Raw genomic sequence first — 18555 nt, forward strand, 5'->3', positions numbered from 1 at the left:
ATATTTTTAGGTTGTACAGAGAATATAAGTACATTTACTCTGAAAAAAATTAACATTGTATTTTCATAGGTTTTCTTACGTATATATAGGGTCTTTATAAAAGAAAACCTCTGTTCCAAAAATCGTAATGAAATAATGGAATCAGTTAAAAGCATCCAGTATTCATATTTATGTTCGTTATGTTCCCAAATATTCATTGTGGTTGGCACCATTGTGTGACCTTCACTGTGTATCCAGTCAACAGTCTCACTCTCAATCATGATGACACCACAGCAGTAAGCTCATTGCATAATGTGGTTTATCGAAACAAGATCAATTATCACAATTCAGCGAAACACTCCATGACATTTTACTTTTAACTCCGTGACATCAACCACCTACATGTGAATTTGACAATACTGCACCTATGAATAAAACAATTCTCCAATGGTTTAATCAGTTTTAAGAAAACGGACAGTGTCTTAAAGGAGGAATCACCAGGCAGGCCATCTGTATCTGAACAGAATGTGGAACGAATCCAAGCATCTTGTGTGCGTAGCTCGAAAAAATCATTATCAAGATATAGTTTAGAGTTAGGAATACCTAAACCTACATTGTACAAAGTGGTGCTTAGATTACAACTGGTCCAAGAGGCTTAGATTGCATGTATATAAGATACAACAAATTTTACATAAAATCAAACCCAATAATAAAATGAAAAGATAGGAGTTTGCAGCTTTAATGCTTAACAACACTGATGAAAATGAGGGTTACCTGAAAAATGTCATGTTTTCAGATGAGGCAACATTCCATATTGGTAGGTCTGTAGAATAACACAAGTACAGGATTTGGGGATCAGAGCCACCACATGAAATTATTGAACATCAGCATGACTCTCCTAAAGTAAATGTGTGATGCAGACTGATGAGTAACTGTATTGTGGGCCTGTTCATTTTTGTAGAAAGCACACTTAATCACTTAATGGGAATATTTTCTGTGATATGCTCAAACTTTTTCTTTCCACAGATTGACGATATTGAAGCCTGGGGAGCCTTTAAAGACATACGAGAGAGTAAATAAATATAAACGGGGTTTTTGTTCTGAGCATCTATGGTTGGTAGAACTGGGCCCATGCCTCTAGTATGCTTGGGTGGGGTCATTAGGAGTGGGAAGAGCTGGCCATTCTTGCTGTAAGCCTTTGCAAGGTTTGCGAAAGAAGGTTATGCATTTTTGAACTGGATTGTCACCTGCGATGAAACATGGGTCCACCACTACACTCCCCAGTCAAAACAAACCAGTATGGAGTGGTGGTGGAAAGGGGAGGCAGCACCCTGGTTGAACAAGGTGAGGGCTGCATATCGCAGCAAAAGACAAGACCAACTGATTCAAAAGGCAGTTCCTTCGTTCGTCGTGGCTGACTTCTCCACGACAACACCAGGCCCTATACTGCAGCTCTGATGGTCTCAAAACTAGAAGAAATGCACTGGACTCAACTTGATCATCCTCCCTACAGCCTGGATCTATTACTGTATGATTTTCATTTGTTTGGGCCACTTAAAGAAGCTCTAGGAGGGCAACGATTTGAAGATGACAAGTGTGTGAAGGGGGATTCATGCCCAATTGGCTACTGACACAACCAGCTTCATTCTACAATGCTGCGATAAAAAACATTCCTTCTTGTTGCGAAAAATTTACTTCTAAAGCAGGAAACTATGTAAAAAAATAAATTATATTTGCCTTTTATTCCTGGACAATAATTTTTATTTTGATAAGACCTTAAGGAATAACATCTTGCAAACTGAAGGTGTGAATTTATCCTTATAAACGTTTAATCAACCAGCTCTCATAAATCATTAAAATTAAGCAGTATTGAGTGAAGTTTCAGTGAATGATGTTAACACTTTTTAAAGGCTAATGACTTTATGCTGTAGTTAGCAATGCTCCTTAAAATGTATTAATTGTGCATTAACTTGGTAGAGATGGAGTATTAGTGAAACTTAAATGTCAGGTAGTTTATTTAATTAAGTGATTAAGGAATTTAAAAAGCTTGTGTAAATACTTTGCTGTTTCAGTTATGTTGGATATGCTGAAAAATACAGGGAAAAAATTTTATGTGTAATAAAATTAATAAATTTTTTTTTCAGTGTGAATTAGTAACATTTCAAATACCACCCCCCTTTCTTATTAATTATATGATACTTAACTTATTTATCTGCCTGTCTTATAATAATTAATTGATTGTTCTTTTTTATATTGATGATAGCTATTTGTTTAACATAGTGCATTGTGTTTTTAAAATTAAGTGTTAAATTAGAAAAGCCTGAAGTTGGAGGAAATAGCAAGGATGAGAAAGCTTGTGAAGTTGAGCAGTCTTCAGCTGTTGAAGTTAAATCAGATGCTGTTAAACAAAATAGAATTAAACTAAAGGCTAGTTTGGATAAAGGGTATGTATTTCTTTTCTGGTTTTTAGTCATTCAATTATATTTAAATTGAAGTGTCAGTGAAAAGGTTTCCCCTTTATTTTTATTTACTCATTTTCTTATTTTTATAAAGATGCAAACTTCTTGTCTTTGAGTCTCTTGCAGATTGCTTGCCTTCATGTAGTTGCCATTATATGTGTTGGCTACCCATACTTTAATTTAGAATAAACTAAAGAATCCTTTACCTTTAAAAAATAACTGCATAAAGGTTTTTAAGTTGGTTATTTTTAATTTGGTGTAATTTAAAAAGCTTTTTTTTCTGTGGGGGGGCTTTTTACTTTATTCCAGTAGATTTTACTTTTTAAAAGTTTTCTTTAATATAGAATTTATTTGTATGCTCTTTGGATAAAATATTCCCTGAGGTAAATCTTTCAGCAAAAGTGATTTATGAGGGAATCATCAGAAAATATAATGAAATTCTTTAGTTAGAGAGTTGAGATTAGATATTGTAAGCATCAGTAGCTAAGCAGGAAAGTTGGAAAGTCAGTTAGGAAATTCTAGAATAATTAAATCAAGAATAATTATTTATCCTGAAAAATTTTTTTTTTTTGTCTTCAGTCACTTGAATGGTTTGATGCAGCTCTCTAAGATTCCCTATCTAGTGCCAGTGTTTCATATACCTCCTACATCCTATATCCCTAACAATTTGTTTCATATATTCAAAACATTGCCTACCTGCTCAATTTTTTTTATCTACATGTCCCTCCAATATTAAAGCGACTATTCTAGGATGCCTTAATATGTGACCTATAAATCTGTCTCTTCTACATTTTTCCAATTGTTTCTTTCTTTATCAATTTGCCACAACACCTCTTCATTAGTCTCTTTATCCACCCATCTGATTTTTAACATTCTCTTATAGCACCACATTTCAAAAGCTTCTAATCTTTTCTTCTCAGGTACTCCAATCATCCAAGTTTCACTTCCATATAAAGTGACACTCCAAACATATACTTTCAAAAATGTTTTCCTGATGTTTAAATTAATTTTTGATGTAAGCAAATTATATTTTTGACTGAAAGCTCGTTTTGCCTGTGCTGTGCAGCATTTTATATCACTCCTGCTTCGTCCATTTTTAGTAATTCTACTTCCCAAATAACAAAATTCCTCTACCTTCATAATCTTTTCTCTTCCTATTTTTGCATTCAGTGGTCCATCTTCGTTATTTCTACTACATTTCATTATTTTTGTTTTGTTCTTGTTTATTTTCATGCGATAGTTCTTGCGTAGGACTTCATACATGCATTCATTGTTCCTTCTAAATCTTTTTTACTCTCGGCAAGAATTACTATATCATCAGCAAATTGTAACATCTTTATCTTTTCATGTTGCACTGTTACTCCGGATCTAAATTGTTCTTTAACATCATTAACTGCTAGTTCTAGGTAAAGATTAGAAAATAACAGGAATAGGGAACATCCTTGTCAGACTCCCATCTTTATTGCTGCTTCTTTCTTATGTTCTTCGATTATTACTGTTGCAGTTTGGTTCCTGTAAATGTTAGCAATTGTTCTTCTATCTATACTTGAATCCTAAATTTTTTAAAATGCTGAACATTTATTCCAGTCTACATTATCGAATGCCTTTTCTGAGTCTATAAATGCCAAGTATGTTGGTTTGTATTTCTTTAATCTTCCTTCTACTATTAATCTGAGTGCTAAAATTGCTTCGCTTGTCCCTATACTTTTCCTGAAACCAAATTGGTGTTCTCCTAACACCTCTTCCTCTCTCCTCTCAATTCTTCTGTACAGAATTTTAGTTAAGATTTTTGATGCATGAGAACTGTGTTCTGTATTCTTCACATCTATCTGTTCCTGCTTTCTTTGGTATCATGACAATAACACTCTTATTGAAGCCTGATGGAACTTCTCCTTTTTTTTGTAAATATTACACATCAGTTTGTATATTCTATCTATTGGTTCCTCACCTGAATTGTACAGTAATTCTGCTGATATTCCGTCTATCCCAGGAGATTTTCTGTCATTCAAATCTTTTAATGCTCTTTTAAATTCAGATTGCAGTATGTATCTGTCTTTTCTTCCTCTTTGACTTCTTCTTCTTCCTCTATAACACCAGTTTCTAATTCATTTCCTCCATATAACTCTTCAATGTATTCCATCCACCTATCGACTTTGCCTTTTGTATTATAAATCGGTGTACCATCTTTGTTTAACATATTATTAGATTTTAATTTATGCACCCCAAAATTTTTCTTAACTTTCCTGTATGCTCCGTCTATTTTACCAATGTTCATTTCTCTTCCCACTTCTGAACACTTTTTTTTAATTCACTTTTCTTTCACCAGTTTGCACTTCCTGTTTATAGTATTTCTTAATTGTTTATATTTCCTTTTACTTTCTTCATCACTAGCATTCTTATATTTTCTATGTTCATCCATCAGCTGCAATATATCTCTGAAATCCAAGGTTTTCTACCAGTTCTCTTTGTTCTGCCTAAGTTTGCTTCTGCTGATTTAAGAATTTCCTTTTTAACATTCTCCCATTCTTCTACATTTTCTACCTTATCTTTTTTACTCAGAACTCTTGTGATATCCTCCTCAAAAATGTTTACCTCCTCTTCCTCAAGCTTCTCTAAATTCCACCAATTCATCTGATACCTTTTCTTCAGGTTTTTAAACCCCCAATCTTCTTTTCATTATCACTAAATTATGGTTGCTATCAGTGTTTGCTCCAGGATAAGCTTTGCAGTCAAGAGTTGATTTCTAAGTCTTTGTTTAACCATGATATTATCTATCTGATACCTTGTACTAACACCTGGCTTTTTCCATGTGTATATTCTTCTATTATGATTTTTAAACTGTGTGTTGGCAATTACAAAATTATACTTCGTGCAAAACTCAATGAGTCAGTCCCCTCTTTCATTCCTTTTACCCAGCCGCATTCACCCACTATATTTCCTTCCTTACATTTTTCAGTGCTTAAATTCCAATCTCCAACTATTATTCAAATTTCATCCCCTTTCATGTGTTTAAATGCTTTGTCAGTTTCTTCATATACATACTCTATCTCATCATCATGATGGGAACTTGTAGGCATGTACACGTTAACAATCGTTGTTGACTAGGTTTTGATTTTATCCTTATTACAATGATTCTATCGCTACGCATTTTGAAATACTCAACTCTCTTCCCTATCTTCTTGTTCATTAGGAAACCTACTCCTGCCTACCTTTAATTTGAAGCTAAGTTAATTATTCTAAAATCAACTGACCAAAAGTCGTTTTCTTCTTCCGCTGAACCTCACTAATTCCTACTACATCTGCATTTAACCTACCCATTTCCCTCTTTAAGTTTTCTAACCTATCAACCTTTTTTTAGACTTCTAACATTCCACGCTACGATTTGTGGAATTTTATTTTTTAAGGACTACTGAAACAGCTGCTGCCCTCTTTCAGGAATCATTCCTTAGTCTGGCTCTCAACAGATATCTCTCCGATATGGTTGCACCTTCGGTCCAGCTACTCTGTATCACTGAGCAGTCAAGCCCCCTCACCATTCGCAAAGTCTCATATTCATAGAGGGAGAAAAATAATTATATATAATTAGGTAGGGGAAACACTGCAGTAATAATGAATAAAGAAAGTGTGACAGTAGTTATGCTAATTATAGACACCATAATGAAAGAATTATTTAATCAACAAGATTAAGCTGAAACAACAAAGATTGCTTGATGTTTGACAGTCACTAAATGAAATTTAGTTTTTGGCAGAATAGTATGTAAAGGAAAAAATTGATGGACCATACATTGGCTCCATTGTATTTAGTGTAACAAATCTGGTTATAGAAGGAAGTTCAGAGATTAAAAAAAAAGAAAGAAAACATAAAAAGACACTAATTTAAGATATAGTCATTATTAAATTAATTAAATTATTTACAAAAAATAATAATGTTTTATTAGCTGTCCTCAGTAGTACAATGTGACTGTACTTTTTTTTATTATTATTCTTATCCTTTGTGTAGTATAATAATATTATTCTTATTTTCATGTCTTGGACTTTTACTTATGATGAATTCTCTGGTCCATGCGTCCAGAAAATTCTGTTTGCTTTTGAATCTGATTTTCAGTGTGATTTGAACTAGCAGTTGAGTGTGTACCTTCCGCTAGTTTCGAGTATTTCTGGATGTTATACTGCGGCAATAGCCAAGCATCGACTGTTGACATATTGTGCTCCTCAGGACACAGGGAATAAAGGTGCAGTTTTATATGATGCATACCCGCCTCAGTGCGGCAAGAGGGTGGCAACGACTTCTGATTGTAAGACCTTTATCAAGCAAGGGAAATTTCTGTAGTCCTGCTTGCATTCTTTTCAGAACGATGGCTGTGATCTGTGGTTTACTACAAACTGCCAGAAGCTTTAAAGCGGTACTAAGTATGACAGGAGAATATTCAAGGTCTCTGGCTGTCTCTGGGCTTGCCCAACCAGGTGATAGGAGGAAGACAGTGAGATCTTAGTTTAGAAAGTCAAAGTAGGAAATCTACAGCATGGCTGATTTTCAAGAAGAAGTTAGAAATGTCAGATGGAAGAGGAGGCTGGAACCTTTTTCTTCTACCTCCTTGACATTGAAAGATGAGGGTTTAGTACTGGACACAGGAACTCCCACCTGGGCAGTAAAGCCAACCTCTCTGGTAGAGAAATCTTTGGGTAGACCTGGTAGTTCTGCCCTAATAGTCAACTCCATGTAGGAGGATTTAGATGGTCTGCTAGTTTTCATTGAAAAACCCCACAACTGCTCAAAGGTGAGAGCGAAATTGATCCCACATCTCCAGTAGTTCAAAGAGATTTTGTCTGCTTTGGTGGAAGGGTTTGAAAAATTGGCCTTCCAGCCCAAGAAGGTGAAAGTCATTCAAAACTGGTCCTGGCCCCAGCATAGCCCAGGTGCTATGGTGAAGTACTGAAGAGTAGGAAAGAAGCCCAGCTAAAAAGCCCAAGATTGTATTTATGAACAAGGTGGAGGACTCCACCAAGAGAAACAAAGAATTGAACTGGGATTTTCAGGTTGCCCTTTGTGACAACTGGAAGAACCTGAAGATAAAAGGTATTAAGGAAAGTAGCAAAGGGCTGATGATAGTTGTCACTGAAAACAAGAGATAGTCCGAGTCATCACGGACTCTCCTGCTGTAAAGGAGCTCAAGATGATAGTTGATCTGAAATGTAAGCGTAGGTCCCGTATGATAGTATATGACATTGATCGGAGCCTGTCTGATGCAGATGCGCTGTCTCTCATCAGAGAACAGAACACTAACTTAGATGAGTCTACGTTCAACAAGGAATGTAGACTGGTCTTCAAAACAGGGAAGTGTGATGCTCAACGGTATCACAGAGTATTCTAAATAGGTGCTGGTCTCCACAAGACATTTATGTCAGAGGGTAGATTGTTCTTGGATTTTTAGTCCTGCTGTGTCAAGGAATACCTTGATGTGCAGTGATATTTTAAATGCTGCTGTTTCAGCCACAGGGCCAGGTTTTGTAAATATATGTTGGTCTGCATGCACTGTGGCAAGGAAAGCCACAAGTGTGACAACTGTCCACAGAAGAAAGAGACTCTCTCTTGTGTCAACTGTAACCATAGAACCATAGGCACTCCGTCTCAAAAGTAAGAAGTGCAGTTGTTACTTGAGAGTAGCTGAGATGTATTTCAACTCACTGGATGGTTAGATTCGGTCAACTGAATGCCCAGGGTGCCTATGTTGTCCAAGTTGAGCGAGGTTATGTTGTCGAACAGCAGAGTCTTGATATCATACTTCTACTGCAACCCATACATGACCAAGAGTGGAAAAAGTTTTTTGTTGGATAAGACATTAAGTCCATGATTGTGTAGGAAGTCTTTAGACAGCGTTTTCATACAGCAAGCCTCTGAAGCACATCATGTTGTCAAGCATGCTGTAAATGGCTTGGACCTGGTAGTTGTTAGTTTGTAATTTCAGTACAGTGATCTCACTGAACAGCATTTGGAAAAATGGGATAGAATGCTTTGGTTGGTACAAGGTTGTCTGATTCTGATAGTGTCGATGCAAGTACCAAATCGACTCTTTGGCACAGTGGGATCACAGATGAAGATGTTGAATTGGTCGAAGGTTTCATCATGCAGCATACTTTAATGTTTTTAATGTTGCAAGTGAGTTGGCTATCTACGCCCGCCCGTTTAATGGACAGAGGGCCTTCCGTGGTACCAACATCAATCTTACCATTGGCAAGGATATCCCTGGAAGGATTCAGAACTGGTTTGTAGTTGATGATTGTGCAAGTGATCATCGGCTAATAGTTTTTGACTTAGTAGGCGGGCTGTGCAATATAGATAGGAGGTACATTCCTGTTCAGCAGGGACGCTTCCTGTACAGAAAATCAGATTGGCCTAGATTTTCTAATCTTCTTACGGTCAGGCTTCGGTATTTGCTTAAAGCTTGGACGAGCTCCCATTAGAGGACCTGGCAGATGGTCTATCTTCAGCGGTTATTAAGTTGCCAATCAATCTATTCCCCAAGGTACAGGTCAAGAGAGAGTGGCTGATTGGTGGACTCAGGTCTTGACTGCAATAAAGGAGACTGGGTTGGCTCAGGAGAGCCGCACAATGTGAGGGTGATCCTGATTGGCATGCAGCTCTGCTTGTAGACTATCGTCGAGTAAGGACCGAGTACTTTTATAAGATTAGGTCTTCTAAATGAGATTCCTGGCGCTCTTTTGTACAAGAGCAGGGAAGTAAGGACCAATGGGGTGTTGTTATCAGAGTTCTTGGACATAAAAAAAAGACTTCTGTCAGCTCTCTCAACCCAGGACAGTGTTGTAATAGATAAGGATTGTGTTCCAGTCTTCTGATGAACATTCTACTTCCTGATGATACTGAGGTTGGTGAAACTTTGTATCATGTCCAAAGGGAAGTTGCAGGTTTTGACTCTGAGATTCAGTCTTCAGAGATTACTGAGCCGGAAGTCTGGCAGGTAATCTGCAATCTAGTTAGAAATAAAGCCCCCGGATAAGATTGTATCATGGTGGAGCTCCTTGTTTGCACATTGCCTATAATTCTTGATCCTGTTACTAGGGTTTTTAATAGAATCCTTTTTGCTGGATATTTTCCAGTTTGTTGGAAACATGATTTGTTAAAGTTACTTTTCAAAGGTGGCAACAAGGATCCAACCGTAAGCTCTTCTTATCAGCCTTTGATGCTCTTACCTGTAATAGGTAAGGTCTTTGAGAAGATTTTATACCTCTGCATATATAATAGAGTAACTTCTAATAATTTGCTAATGGATGACCAATATGGTTTTCTGCCCTGGCAAGGGCACAGAGAACACTACTCTCAAGGTGATGGATGTAGCTTCAACTAGTGAATGTAAATATGTTATTGGTATCTTTTTGGATATATCCAGGTCCTTCAACAATTTGTGGTTGTCCTCTGCATTATTTCAATTGCAGTGGCGTGATTGCTTGCAAAATGAGATAAAGACTTTCTCGGCTTATTTCAGCAGCAGGGCTGTTGCCCTTCATGACGATGGCTTGGAAGTAGGAAAGGCCCTGTCAAGGCTTGTGTAGGAAAAAGTAAAACACTGCAGGGGCAGTGTTTTAGGTCCGCTTATGTAGATTGTTGAATTTGACTCTGATGTTGTTGAGGTTCCCCAGTGGGAGCCGCATCATTGCTTATGCCGATGATGGGTTGCTGCTGGTTGAGGGAAACTTGCAGAAGATAGAGTGCAGAGCAACTCAGGCATGCAAAGTTCTCAGGTCGCGGAGTCTTTAGCATAAGATGGTCTTTAGTCAGAAAGGACCATGATGATGTTTTTGAAAGGCCGCTTAGCTGAAACTCGTCACCTATGAGTTTACCCATTAGGTATGTCACTGCTCAAAAACATCTGGGTGTAGTCCTCGATGAGAGTCTTCAATTCAAGGAGCACCTTCAGTTTGTCACAAGGAAGACTATTGATGCTTTCTTTGGTGTTCAAAGAATAGTCCATCCAGATTGGGAGTTGAATTTACATACCATGCGAATTTTTTACAGAGGTGTCTGAGGCCATAATGTTGTACACTACGCCTGTCTGGGCTCATCATATGCAATTTCAGAAATATAGGGATATTCTATTACAAGCCCAACGTCTTCTCTTGTTGTCCCTGACAATCTTGCGATTGTCAGGGACTACAGAAATGTCTTGCGAGAGGCAGTCTCTGTAATTGCTGGCACAGCCAATAGATATTGTAGGTACGGAACGTAGCAAGTGTTATATTTCTAAAAAGGAAGGCCTTCTTACTTCATAGCATATGCGTTAGATTGAAGACCAAAGTTTTGAATCTTGGCAAGTTAGGTGGAATGAATCTTCTACAGGTCATTATCTGCATGGTATATTCCCGGATGTAAGTGATTAGGTGGGTCTCCCCAATCGGAACATTACACAATTTCTTTCAGGACGTGGTGCCTTTAGGACAAGTTTGACTAGGTTTAGATTGGTTGATTCGGGCCTCTGCCCGAACTGAAGAGTTGAAGATACTGTGGACCATGACCTTTATTCTTTTCCCCAGTACAAGGCTGAACATATCGAGTTGTTAGGAAACTCGAGAGAGTAAATTCCTTTCTGGACCTGCGGGTCAATTGGAAGACCTCCAGAGAATGGTTAACAGTGGCTATCTTCCTAAAATATCTCACACTGAGCAGATCACCTTACCTTAGCCACCCCAGGTGGCTAAGGTAAGGTGTCGCCTGGACAGTTGATTGGCCAGAGGTAGGCACATTGACATTGTGCCTTGATTATCAGAAACATATTGGGGATTAATTAACAGAATAGCTGTCAGCAGGACGGTGACTATACTGTCAAGGATATAGTAGTCCATGCAGCCAAGAGTGTAGCACTGTCTTGACAAGGGTAGAATATAGAAGAGTAGTAATATCACTGTCGGCAGTATGGTGACTTCACTGTTGAGGGCATGGTTGTCCATGCAGTTGTGAGGTGTAGCAGCATCTTGACAATGGTAGTTTTATGTGGTAAAGTAAATGTCATGCAGACTCTGCGATGGAGTTGAGTGGGAGTAGGAGGTTTTTCCTCCTTTCCCTGGTAGACCAGACTGGAGTTTGTAGTTAAATAAATTGAAGGCTTAAACTTGAGCAAGTTAAGAACATTAATAGAACTAGGACTAAATTCCATTATTGCGATCAACATTGCTGGTGGTATGCATTATATTTACCAAACAGACTTGTATGTTATAAGACATTTACAACAACTACTAGTAGATTTTTTAAACTATAGAACTAGGCGCGGGGTTCATGCTTCCATGAACTCGGATAGCTAGTTCAAAGGGCAACGATGTAGGATAGTCAAGATGTCCAGAAGAGGTCTATAATGAAGGTGAAGGCTGAGTTTAAAATCACTGATATAAATGTCTACTGAGGCATTTGCATCGGTGGCATCCCAACTGACACCTGGCTAATTACTAATTAATTGGTCTAGAGGGTCTAAAGATGACCTCTGTTACAGCCCATCGGGGCTTGGAATGGGGGGTGGTGGCAGTTAGAATTGTCACAAGGGGGATGTCATAGCAGAACTTTCTGGTTTTCTGTGCTAGTTTTATGATTCTTTAATTGTTTATTGCTTTTAGTTGTTTATTGATAGTTTTACTTATAAGAGACGGCTGAAACGTAACAGAAGAGCAGAATCTTGTACAAAGCGAGAGATTCTGCCATCTTGTAGTTTAATGGTCCTACTGTTAACATTCCAAAACTGATTGACCCAGTCCTCTCATTTTTTGTCGGTCACCATAATTTTGGAATCAAGTATGCCTGCTTGTCCAATGCAAAAAACCACATTCAGTAATTGAATCTTTAACAACAGAAAAATAAGTGCAAGAGATATTCATTATCATTCATTAAACACATTTTATTAATTTACAGATGAAACTGTTGATTGAAGAACTGTGAGTAGATAGGCAATACAATTTTGTGCATCAAAAGTTGGTAAAGTGAATATTGAACCTCCCAGTAGTTGACCAGTTTAAGAAAGATGGATAAATCAATTCAAAATGACCATACAACATTATACAACACATCTTTACCCAGTTAGGCATATTGAAAGAATGAGTAGGTCACATTATTTTACATCTGGGCTACTGTAAAATCTGTTTGTGGTGTGCCATGCACACTCACGGACAAGAACAAACAATGAAAGGAATGTGAACAGCTTCTGAAACATGTTGATGAGAAATATGATTTTCATTTTGATACTTTGATGAGAGACAAAACTTTGGTGTATCATTATGACCCAGAAGAAAATCAGCAGAGCATGGAATACTGGCACTATAGTTTGTCATGTTAAAGAAAAATAAGAACACAACCCTCTACAAAAAAATTTTTTTGATAGTGTTATGGAATTCCAAACATGTGTATGGACTGAATACCTGGAAGCTGGATCAATTTTAAATTCTATGCATACGTATATAGAGATGTTACAATTCCTTAGAAGTTGTATTCAACAAATCATGGAAGTTATTATTTCGATAATGCTTGGCCACACACATCACATGCTACTGCCAAGTTCTTCTGAAGTTGAAATTTGAACGTATTCCATACCCTCCATACTAACCAAATTTGGTGCCCTGTGATTTTCACTTCTTTCTACAATTAAAGAGGGATTTTAACTGTATTCATTTCACAATGGATAATGAACTGCTGGAAGCAGTGAGTAGGCGATCAAGATCAAGGAAAGACTATAAGCATTCTTCATTGATGGAATGAGAAAATTGGTTCACCATTGGGAGAAATGTGTTGTAAATTGTGACTATGTGGTAAAGTTAATGTTAATGTTGGAAGTTTTTTCATCCATTCATATTAAATAAAGTTTTCAAGGAATTATCCTTGCATTTTATAATTTTTTAAACATATGTATCATTGTAATTTAAGTATTTTTAGCACATTAACAATGGATTAAAGCTATTTATTCAAACTATCTAACTTTTTACTCTCTACTTTTATAAGCTTTAATAATGAACATGTTATCTAATAATAATAATACTGATTTCTTAACTGATAAAATCATTTTTATTTATTATTATAACAGTTTAAAATTGGTAAAAAATGTACATGTAAGTGACAGTTGAGTTTCATAAAACATGATTGGAAAAAGTTTGGAATTTTTTAAGTGGAAATGGTAATTAGGACTTTTTAAATGAATGTGTAAAGTGTATGAGTTTATTGTAGATATATTTTCATATTGTACAAAAAGCTAGTAGAATAAACTAATTACTTAAATTAAAAAATGAAAGACTGAGGCTCTTTATCTTCCAAATCAATTTAAATTGAGAAAGAGGTTTATTTTACTTTTCTTAATTTTTTTATTGATTTTTTACAGAGTTTCAGAAATTAAAATGAAGTGTGGAATTTGCTCAAAATTTTTTGCGAAAGATATAATTCAGCACCATAGACGTTTGCATCTTAAAGAAAGACTTTATAGTTGTGTAGATTGTGGCAAAAATTTCTGTACTGAACTTGATTTGTCTTCTCATATTTGTGGAAAAATGTAATGAAATACTTCCCTAATATCTGGTAATGAGTTTTTTTATATGTTATTGATTTTAATTCTTGTCTAATAATGTTATAATAAATAAAGGAGAAATAGATTGTTTCCCCTTTATATACTTTGTAGTATGTCTAATCTGATGGCTTGGGGGAAAATTGAACAAATAAAGAAAAATATGTTATGGATTTTTTTTTACCTTATAGTGGAAATGTAGGCTTTATAATTTGTAATGCTGGACTGTAAACCAGTTGTCTAAAGGTTGTCTGTTGCCTTTAAGTGGAATTTAACCAAACATTATACAATTAAAACACTCAATCTATTATTAACACAGTAAGAAATTTTAATTTCTTGTTTGTTAAATGAACATGAATAACTGATTCTTATACTAAATTTTACACTAATTTCAAATATTTTCACAGTTTTTTTTTCAATCATAGCCTTTTTTTAGTAATTAACATTATTGCAACAAAAGGTATGAAATTTTACAGAATATTACATGCATTGTATACCGATCTATGTCTGTGAACTTACTTTTCAGAAACTGTAATTCTACACTATTGCGAATAATTATTTTAAGATTTTTTAGCAGATTTGCTTAATGCTTAAATTTTTTCATGTGCTATTGTTGCCTGATATGATTATGAGAGTAATATATCTCTCTTTAGGCAGTGGTTTTTTTTTATGTATTCCTCCTGTCTCACTCCTAAAGAAGGCACAAAATTTAATGTAACCAATTTGCAATTCAAGTAAAACACAGTCTCTGTCACATCCTCATAAACATGCCATGAATATCTCTCATATTGAATCCTACCCTATGTAAAAGATTCATTTGATTCCTCCATGTGAGCAGCATAAGCTTAGGGAATGAGGTTATTTTTTCAAGTTTGAAATAGGACTGTGTTTAAACTAAGCTTTGAAGTGTTTTTAATAGGACATGATTTTACAGGGTGCATATATCTTATAAAGCTTTCACTAAAGAGTCTAAATCACAATAGACAAAGTTCTCATATGTAGAGAATAAATGTTCAAATTCAGATTGCCTGTCATGAAGATGCTTATTTTTGTATTCTGTTATAAAATATTCTATCCTTTCAATCTTGGTGTCAAAGTTGAATGATAAATTATTTTAATGAACTTAATTTTTGATAAATTTAGTTCATGAATGTGATCATTTAATTCTGACTAATTAATTAAATTAGAGTTCAGTATGTGTATTTTTTCAGAAAATGTCAATCTCTCCTTTCTTCATTGTGTGGTAAGTCTTCACATGCTGGCTTCAACATTAGTAACATCAATATCCTCATCTTAGTTCCATGTTTCTAGCAGTAATTGAACTGAAAGCTCTATACCATCTGACACTGGCTTGTAGCAGAGGGAATATCAGGGTGTTTAAGATTATGCCTAGATTTAACGAACTGTTATGCCAGATATTTTTGTTATAAAATTATAACAGTCTCAGAGTGATCTTTTAGCTCTCTTCAAATCCAAATCATTGGAATTACAGATGACATATAATGAGATCCAATCAGTTAACATTGTTACTCATGAAGCTTAGCAAAATATGAGGAACACAAGACTTAAACTATTTACCTAATTTATATCCAAAATTCCAATCATATGGTTATCATATCAGTGAAGTCAAATTTCTTTTCTGAAACTTTAATATTGCCCTCACCACAGACCATCCAGAGACTGTTTAGATGATTGATGCAACTATGAGGTATTGTAAATTCATAACAGCTAAGAACATATGATAACTGACATTTCAAAAATATATCCTACTGTAACACACACACACACACACACACACACACACACACACACACACACACACTTGGTTTATAAAAAATATTACGAAAAATAGATAAAAAACTAGCTACAGCACTGAATCTTACACAGACAAATAAGATAGTCTTTATGATAAGATAAGATAGATTTGTAAAACTATCTTACAAATAATATAGTCTTACACACTTGAATAAGATAGCCAAAAAACTAGCCTTGTGTGGTAGTTTCTTGTTTAATGTACTTTTCTACATCTTGTGTCACTGTGCAGAAATAAAAAGATAAACAGGATTCAATGAAATGTTTTCCTTTCGAAAAAAATAAGTAAAAAATCATAAAATCATATTCTTTTCAATTAGCTTAACAGTGACAATAATGATGGTTAATGTTAATCTAACTCTGCCATTTGATTTATCAACTTGGTTGCAATAAATAAACTAAATTTATTTACTTAAAATATTAGCTCTAATATAAATCCCCTAATACTTAGAATGTGGGGTTTATGCATGGATTTGCTGATAAATAAAAAAAAGCAGCTATTTAAAATTGAAGTCAATAGAGAAATTCTGACTTCTGCAAAGATGTTTTATTATTGCTTGGTTATAATTTATAAGTTAAACCATAGTGGAGTTAAGAGTTCTACAGTTATTACCTACCAATAAACTTAGTAGCATGCAATGAAACTGAACCTAGACAATTTTTTTTTTAGTAGTATGTGGAAACTGGATGTTTAAAATTACCTTTTAATAACTTAATCCTGTAAGTGTAGGCATTTTGTTATTCTCATCATGCTGCTCACCGAGATGTTATAGGATTTATATCTCATTGTAATTCTTACCTGAGTAACTGTGTTATGGGTCATTCAATGTCAAATCAACAAGCCTCACAAGTTGACCATCACCAATTTCAACAAAGGATTTCACCAATTTCATTTTCGTCGCTCAGGTTTTAGTGTAGGCCCCATAAAAAAGTGAAAAAATTGCAAAAAGCAACGTTCAGGTAATATAAAAAATTAATTTTCTTAGCTCCTATAAGAGCTAGAAAGCTCAATTTGGTGTCTTCTTAAAGGTCTTGGAATGGGCTTTCATGTCATGTGATGTACCTTTTGGCAAGATTTTGTGAATTAATACTTCATGGTAACCAAAAAAGTTACTTGACCTTGAATATATCCAACAGTATGTTTTTAAATTTGAAAAATAAATTTTTGCTTCCTAATGTGTTGTACATGTGGTAAACATTTCATAATGGCATTGCAATGTGATCATGGTGAAACACAATAATGAACTTGTACATACTCACCTCTTAACTGCAATTCGCATAGCTTTCAAAGATATTTATAGAGGAATTACACAGTGTACACTTATATTGTTTGTAACTTCTGGTTAGCATTGTTCGCTTCTTGCTTTGAGAGATTATAAAGTTTTCCTGTTGGATTTACCCTGGAATCTACTTTTGAAGTAACATCACTCCTATGTACATTAAGAACATCCTCAAAGTCTGGGTAGTGGAAGGAAGGTGAAGGTCCATGTGGATGTAAGAACTTCATCTTCACTGTTTGATTTTCCTCTTTGTGTCTAGAACACACGCCAACCACCAGTGTCCATCATATCTGCAGACCAAGAATCCAACCATTTCTGTGAATTCAAGTTCACCCTCAATATTTGTTGTGCTTGCTACTGTTAAGTTAGAAAATGAACCTTCACTTGCACCTGATACTTATCAGTGGAACAAAAGAGTGGAGGAGTTTCTGAGTAGCTGGTATAGTTGTTGCTGTGATTGTCCTGCTCTTCAAAACCTTCTCCTTTATGCTGTTCAATTGTACTGTAATGGAAATGTATCGACTCAATGTGTCCATTTGCCCAGTCATACAACTGTTGTGGAGTCATGATCTGGTCATTGTATGACATTTGAAGACTTGCTGTAGCTGCAAGTCTTTTAACAGTCCCTCTCACACCATTACATGCACTTTTGCCATAGATTTGGCAAAAAAAGTCTGATTCGTGGTAACACAGGTTGAGAAAATTGAGTCTGTTTTTGTACTGACATGCAGCACCATCACTATAGTAATAGAGCAATCAGGCTTGGTTTTGTGATAAAATGAGACCTGTGTGAAACCAATTAAATATTTTTGAAAAGGGTGCACTCCTATTGTGTTGTGTGAGACAGTCAGAAATTGTGACAATAGATGTATGCAGCAGTGTTTTTGTTGTTGTATCTTGGAAATAGATTGTGAAGGGGTAAACTGTTGCCTGTGCATTATTCCAGTGTAAACCTTGGGCTTCATCTTGGAGAATGAAGAATAGTTCTCAGTGAAGTTGCAGATTACAAGATATTCACCTTCTTTCAGAGATTGGTTCAGATGGGTGAGGTAAATGGACTGTTGACTAGCAAGAAATGAGTGCTGAAGAAGTTTAGAAGTTTTTAAAAAAGTATGCTGATGAATTCTACTATTTTGACTATATTTTTTAGATTTGACTAATGTCTCAAGAGTTTTTCTTTTTTCAACTTCTATCCACTTTTTGTAGGTGATGTTTTCAATGTAGTTGAGCTCGAAAGCTTCCTCAATTCTTTCCTTGACTTGTTCAAATCCAGTACAATTTTTGCAGTTTCCAAAGTAGCAAGCTTCAGTTGGATTAGCACACACTACATACGTCATAATATCTGTATAGACTTAATTGATCTATCACCTTCTATCAGTTCTTTCATTCTACAATACATAACCATAAGTTTTGCGTTTTGGTGCATTGTACATACACAAACACTGTGTGGTTTACTCTTGCACCTGTAAGAACACAGTACTT

General features: G+C 35.5%; 1 protein-coding gene across 6 annotated transcripts in view; it reads left to right on the forward strand.

Annotated features, from left to right (window-relative positions):
* LOC142334236 (uncharacterized) overlaps positions 1-18555 on the forward strand; it is a 74793-nt gene that overhangs the window by 36160 nt on the left and 20078 nt on the right. For all 6 annotated transcript variants that reach the window (XR_012758806.1, XR_012758805.1, XR_012758807.1 and 3 more), the window contains exons 5-6: positions 2283-2423; positions 13802-13995. Coding sequence is in view for 2 of the 6 variants with exons in the window: in XM_075382097.1 (XP_075238212.1) it covers positions 2283-2423; positions 13802-13973 (313 nt within the window). In the remaining 4 variants the exon portion in view is untranslated. The remainder of the gene's footprint in view (positions 1-2282; positions 2424-13801; positions 13996-18555) is intronic.

The sequence above is a fragment of the Lycorma delicatula genome, chromosome 1 (genome assembly GCF_047948215.1).
Source record: "Lycorma delicatula isolate Av1 chromosome 1, ASM4794821v1, whole genome shotgun sequence".
NCBI lineage: Eukaryota > Metazoa > Arthropoda > Insecta > Hemiptera > Fulgoridae > Lycorma > Lycorma delicatula.